The 6,406-nt window shown below is 42.6% G+C and overlaps 1 protein-coding gene across 1 annotated transcript in view; it reads right to left on the bottom strand.

Annotated features, from left to right (window-relative positions):
• Window positions 1-2,956: 2,956 nt before the first annotated feature.
• TMC3 (transmembrane channel like 3) overlaps window positions 2,957-6,406 on the bottom strand; it is a 56,474-nt gene continuing 53,024 nt past the window's right edge. The window contains exon 22 of the mRNA XM_088473035.1: window positions 2,957-4,525. Coding sequence (XP_088329161.1) covers window positions 3,707-4,525 — 819 coding nt within the window. The 3' untranslated portion in view covers window positions 2,957-3,706. The remainder of the gene's footprint in view (window positions 4,526-6,406) is intronic.

Below are 6,406 nucleotides of genomic sequence, written 5' to 3'. Positions count from 1 at the left end.
CCATAGAAACCGCGCCCCCTGCATCTTCGGGAGCTACGTCCCTGCTTACCAAACTTCTGGCCAGATTGCAACAAAGGGTTTTTACTATGAACAAAAAGTGCTAAAAAGATCCGATTTAGATCCCAATGTTAAACTTGTCAGGAACAAATTGTTAAACATCATGGAATAAGCCCAAAAGATTTGAAATGTTAAGTTTTCTCTTGTTTTAGAAATTGGTTTTCTAATTTTGAGTCTGCGATATTGAAATAATTATTACCTAAACCTAGTCATGTGATATATCAAATTAAAGGCAGTAAAATTAAACAATGTTCATCCTAGTCTACAAAAATCAAACTCAAGATTTGTAGTCAGTTTAGGTGGACCGTTAAATATACTGGGCATAATTCAAACAGAAATTTGAATTGGATGTAATTATTTTTAGCTGACTGCATATGTATCTTGAAATATTCCATCGGTGTCTGGAATTGTAGTCGTATTACAGAATCTCGTGATTTAGTATCAGGCCCACTGAGTGACATTAAAATGTACATATTCCCTCAGACCTTTGCAGAATTGAAGCCTACACTGTGCTGTGATGTATGAAGGAAGCTGGCCAGGAGATAGCATAGCACAAATGTGTCAACTAGCTGCAGCATATCGAGCACATTAAATTACTGACTCCCTCTAGTGGTGAATAGGAGGCGTAAACAGGCACATTACTAAAAAATTGTATAATGTATAAAATATGTAACCCTTAATCTGGTGACATGTTAAACTGATAAATGTTTGACTATCATAGAAGAAATCAGGGGGATTGTAGCTGCCAAGTGATGTGCAACTGAAAGCCTGTTGAAATGACGGCATTCAAGCACAGCTCTGTATATCCCAATCATCCTGATTTCTTCAGGACAGCTGATTTTGTGAGGGGTAGCCCTGCCATCATATGATCATGCCGATCACTCAGATTTGCGGGAGATTGGTAGGTTTTCAGTGACACATGCTGTAAAGTGGCTCCATTGTGTGCGGTAAAAAATGACTACACACACTGGAATTTTGGCAATTCCAAATATAATGTATATACAACCATATCGGGCGTAAACTATGGCCCATTGTCCAAATTGTAATCTCCCAATTGTAGTGTGGTGTCACAATCCGCTGCAGTACCACTATCCCACAAGGGTGCTACTCTCTCCAGTGGTGATACTCCAATGTGTTCCAGCCAGACTGGTCCCATATGCTGTTCTGTGACCATGCAAGCTTGTGTTAATTACCTGTTACCACAGTGCTTTCTGGGGCAGATCAGCATGTCAAAATCTTCATGTCAGATTCCTCTTGTCATTTCTGGTGCTTCATCTGGTGTTCTTAAGCTGGCCATACACCTAAACGACTAGCATAAGATCAAATTCATCATACGATTTCCCTTCAATTCCCGGAGCTCCCTGGCAGTCCCGGCAGCATGTTTGTTGTTTTTCTTAGCACACGATCTGTCGCAAGATCGATCCTGTATCTCACAGGCTCATAAGGGAAACAGTCATTGAAATGACTTGAATTGTTGCACCATGGATCGCATGAACAAAATAAACGGCACGATCTGCACACAATACGATGGAACATATGGTCTGCGCATCTGATCATAAGATCCAATTATGGGAGCTGCGGGAGCACGCATCAGATCTTATCTTACTAAAATAATATACGATTTTCACAAGATTCATCTTATGACTCATCGAAAATAGGGCAATCAGCCCGAAAATGTGTAGGTGTATGGCCAGCATTAGGCTCCTGTCTGCGGCGGCATCTGCTGTTGTTCAAGATTCCTGTTTACCTGCATTTACCAAGTGCATTCTGCTGTTTTTTCAGTGTTCCATCTACATGCATTTACCAAGTGCATTCTGCTGTTGTTCCGCTATGTTTACCTGCATTTACTAAGTGCATTCTGCTGTTGTTCCGCTATGTTTACCTGCATTTACTAAGTGCACTCTGCTGTTGTTCCACTATGTTTACCTGCATTTGCTAAGTGCATTCTGCTGTTGTTCCACTATGTTTACCTGCATTTGCTAAGTGCGTTCTGCTAATGCTCCCATCTCCTGTTTACCTGCATTTACTTAGTGCATTCTGCTGTTGCTCCCATCTCCTGTTTACCTGCATTTACTTAGTGCATTCTGCTGTTGCTCCCATCTCCTGTTTACCTGCATTTACTTAGTGCATTCTGCTGTTGCTCCCATCTCCTGTTTATCTGCATTGATCAAGTGCATTCTGATGTTGTACCAGTCTCTGTTTCATCGTTCAACTTTGTATCCAGTGTTTTCGGCCTGCTTAAAGTACCAGCTTTATTTCTGCAGTATACCCTGTGTGATAATAAACCTCATTGGTTCACCTATACCTTAGTAGTAGTGCTATATTCTTCCTGACCAAGCACACCAACATGGGAATTACCCAGAGACATGACAGGTGGTATGCATTTCCATAGCTTCCAAATGGCCCCATTTAGGCATAAGAGTTCCAGTTTGTGGACTCTGTGTCTCTATCTCAATGAGGACAGCTATGCCCCAATGAGGCCAGAATGTTGTTAAGCATGTCCTGTTTGCTGTGAAGCATTGATGAATGGCGCTGCGCACACTTTCCATGAGGTACGAGCCATTCATAGAGTCCTTAAAGCAGGGGAATAGGACAGGAGTAATCCAGCATTTCATAAGTGCTGGAAATGCCCCTATGATGTTTATATATTTTTATATTACACCATCAAAAGAACCCCCTTCACGTGTGTCCCAATACCACAAACTACAAATTTGAGAGGTATACATTCCCCTCTTGTTGGTTTATTTCTTTAAATATGTACATGTCAATAGTTATTCTTATTTTAGTTTATTTTAGGTAATATAAAGAAACATTACAGATTAAAGCAATAGGAAAATAAAGCTCAGAATATATTACACCATCAAAAGTTAATAGAATAGAATGTATTAAGTTTGTCTGTACTAGCACTCATTCTTATATTATATTTCCTTGCTCACTTCCCTTCTGTGTACATTGCACAATAGTGACATAATTGTTCTTCTGAAAGATGGCTGAATTCATCGATCATTCTGATTTGTTTGTATGATAGGGAAACAATAAGGGAGGAGTCCAGGCAGAACCAAATGGATCCATTCCACACTATTATGGGCACTTTATTTTCTGTTCCCAATTTGTCTAGTGAAGGATAGGTAACACTGTTCCCTCATTGTAACACCAGGTTAATTCACAGGCCAGAACTGGTGCTATAGTGAGGTGACATCCTGAATTATTGAATGAAAATATTTTACTGTACTTTAGTGTACAGAATATATATGGTGGCAATCAAGGTTGTCATTATTAAATTATGTGGTATAGAAAGAAAATATTGTGTATGCCATTTTAACACATTTGTTGGGTAAATCTAGTGTGAGGACTTCACTCTAGCTTCTTATATTATTATAGACTATTAAGTGACTTGACTGGCCTTGTACATACTTGCCACTCTCTCAGAATGTTAGTGACGCTCTTGGGTTCCACCCACTTCCCCAGTGATTTTGCAGAGGGGGAAGGCCCATGATTATGCAAATTTGACCCTACCCACCACATTTGCTCCCTTAGACCTCCCCTGAGGAATCTCCCGTAGGATAGTCCGACAGAGTAGTTTAGTATCGTATTGTATCAATGATTTGCTCTTCATTGGGAAGGATACATAGCTTGAATGGAAAATATTTTACACATTTGAACAAATTAACTCATTCAACGGAGAGACATTTACGTCCACACTGGCCTTTGACTTCTTTTTAGTTAGCTTTCCACTAGCTTTGATGTATTTGTCTTTATTATGAATAACCTGGATGTATTGGTCAGTGCTGCTGTTTTGCTGGTCACTGCTAGATGCATTAGACATTGAGTCAGACTCAGTAAGACAAGGTTCAAGTTTGCGCTTTGACTTGGCTTTCCGGTGGCGTTCTGCAAAGTGTTCATCAAGGTCAAAGTTCCTCGGATGTAATTTTTTGCGTTGATGTGTCTTGTCTGAGTCAGCCTGGAAACTTCCTTCCCAAGATTTATATTGCAGTCGGGCTAGATCTCTGTCTCTGTCTACACGATCCCCAATGTAAAAGCGTGGAGGGTGATAGAGATCTGTTAAAGAGCGAGGGCGGTTGGATCTGCGGAGTAAATCTTTTTGAAATTCATCTTCTTCCTCACTGAGGTGCGGAGAGTTAGACCGCCGTGGAGTCTGCACAACATATCTTCTGACATTTCTTGGGTATAACTCCACTATGTCTCCAGACTCGTCCATTCGGAAATGTCTTGGTAGCCTGGATGTTGAACGTATGAGCTTCTTGCGAGATTCATGCTCATTAACAATAAAATACCTTGTGTGTGGCCTGTGAGAGGAAACACTTGGTGCACTGGATCCATGGTGCTCAGGTGTTATATGTCTGACTCCTTTTCTGAACGAAGGCTCTGACGGCACATCTGCAACTTGCTTCTTCTGTGCTACTGGATTGTAGTTCTTAGTTCTACAGACATCATTAGAGCTTTCCAGCTTTACACTACAAACAAAACATAATTAGTGCATATGTGTAAACTTTTAACTACAAGTTTTACTTATTAATTATTGCTTAGGAATGGGGAGTTTATCTATTTTGCATTATTTTAGAATGGGTAAAGAGTAGAGACAGAGCATCAAATGCAGCATAGTTTCCAGGCATCAGCTTACAGCGTCCAAGGTAAGAGAAATTTGGGGGCTCTTTTAGAATTGGGCCTGAGGGCCTGATTCAGAGCCGGACGCTATTTGCGGACGGTCGTTCCAAAAAAGGGGCCGGCTGTTTAAATTGAGCACTCGCTCATTGCGGTTTGTTGACGCCTCTATGTCTGAGCGAGCGAACGAAAAATGCGCTCGCTATTTTGTAAAGACGCCCCTTTGCCGTTCACATCACACGTCATCTCTGGTATTTATTAGATTAATCGGGTACATCGAAAGGCATCTGAACTGCTCGCAGTGCTTGTGGTAGGTTTTTCCTACCGCAATCACTGCGAGCAGTTCAGGCTAAAGGACAACCAAGTGACGTGGTCGATGGCGCTCCTTTACTAATTATGTACTCCCATTAAACGCCCTTTTCACTGTTAGGCACGCCTGCGTTCGGATCTCCACTCCCCCGTTTTCAAGCACCTTCCCCTGTTACCACCCACAAACGGTACATTCCCTCAATCAAATTAGCAGCCACTCGCTGTTTTGCGAGCGCTCGATTTCCGACCGCAATGACTGGTTTGCGCATGCACATTACGACCCATACGCATGCACAGTTGTGCGAACATCGCTCATAGCGAACGAGCGGCCGCTTACGAGCGGCTCTGAATCAGGCTCTGAGTCGGGCGCAGCTTGTTATAGGGCATCAGATAGCAAGTATTAGCAAACTGCACATGAGCAGAAGCAAGTTTACGCATTTTTACGTATCTACAGCCGATTCTACGACAGACGGATATTGGCTTGATCCCTTGATCCAGGGCCACATTAAAACCTTTAGAGGCTCTAAGCACTTAAAATATATTGGCCCGTATTCAATTTGAAGCGTTAAGTCCGGATCCGCGTTAAGTTACCGCCAATTACGTAATTATTGCCTGTTTTTTGGTTTTACCCCATATTCAATTTGAAATAATGCAATGTAATAGGCGGTAAAGTATCGCCTATGAATGGCAGGCGGAAAAAAGTGCAGAGTTGGGGTTTTGGGGTGCAACGTTGCGGGAACCCCCGTGCAGGCTTCAGACAGTCCCCCAAAGGTAATCTGTGTCAAAAATTGTTTAAAAAAACCTAAGGACACCCTAAAAATTGACTTTGAAAAAGGAGGCAAAAAAAAAAATGTTGGGGTACAAACTTAAAAACTAGCGAACTTGACTCTCGGGAGGTCCCCAAGTATGCCCCAAGTGATTTTTTGATTGCAGGTGTTTGTGTCAGGTGGATTTTTCACAATTTTTTAAGTTCACTTTCTCAACTTTAAATATGCTGACCCCCATTTTCAAGTACCCCAAATTTGCTGGGATAACTTATTTTCTGGAAAAAATACTCCTAAAAACTATTCTGCATCAGGTATAGAAAAACGCTACTTAGCAGCTATTGAGCCCATTTAAAAACACCAAATACCTTCAGCAAGCCAAATCGGGGGGTACCAGTGGCGGGCTGGGCCGGGGGGCAGGGTGCCATGTGCCCCCCGGGCCGCTGCGTCATGCGGGCCGCGGGCCGGTGCAGTCTGTGTCACTGTGACACAGACTGCACCGCGTGTGTAGCGCTGACCGGACGGAGTCCGGTTAGCGCTACACAGCACAAACACACAGCCGCCGGAGCCGGCAACTGTGTGTTTGCTGTAATCAGCAGCCGCTGAGAGTCTGTCAGACTCTCAGCGGCTGCCGCTGCTCCCACTGCGGGAGC

This window comes from Taudactylus pleione, unplaced genomic scaffold (assembly GCF_031769625.1).
Source record: "Taudactylus pleione unplaced genomic scaffold, aTauple2 ptg000129l, whole genome shotgun sequence".
Lineage (NCBI taxonomy): Eukaryota > Metazoa > Chordata > Amphibia > Anura > Myobatrachidae > Taudactylus > Taudactylus pleione.
This window is presented reverse-complemented; position numbering and strand designations above follow the sequence as displayed.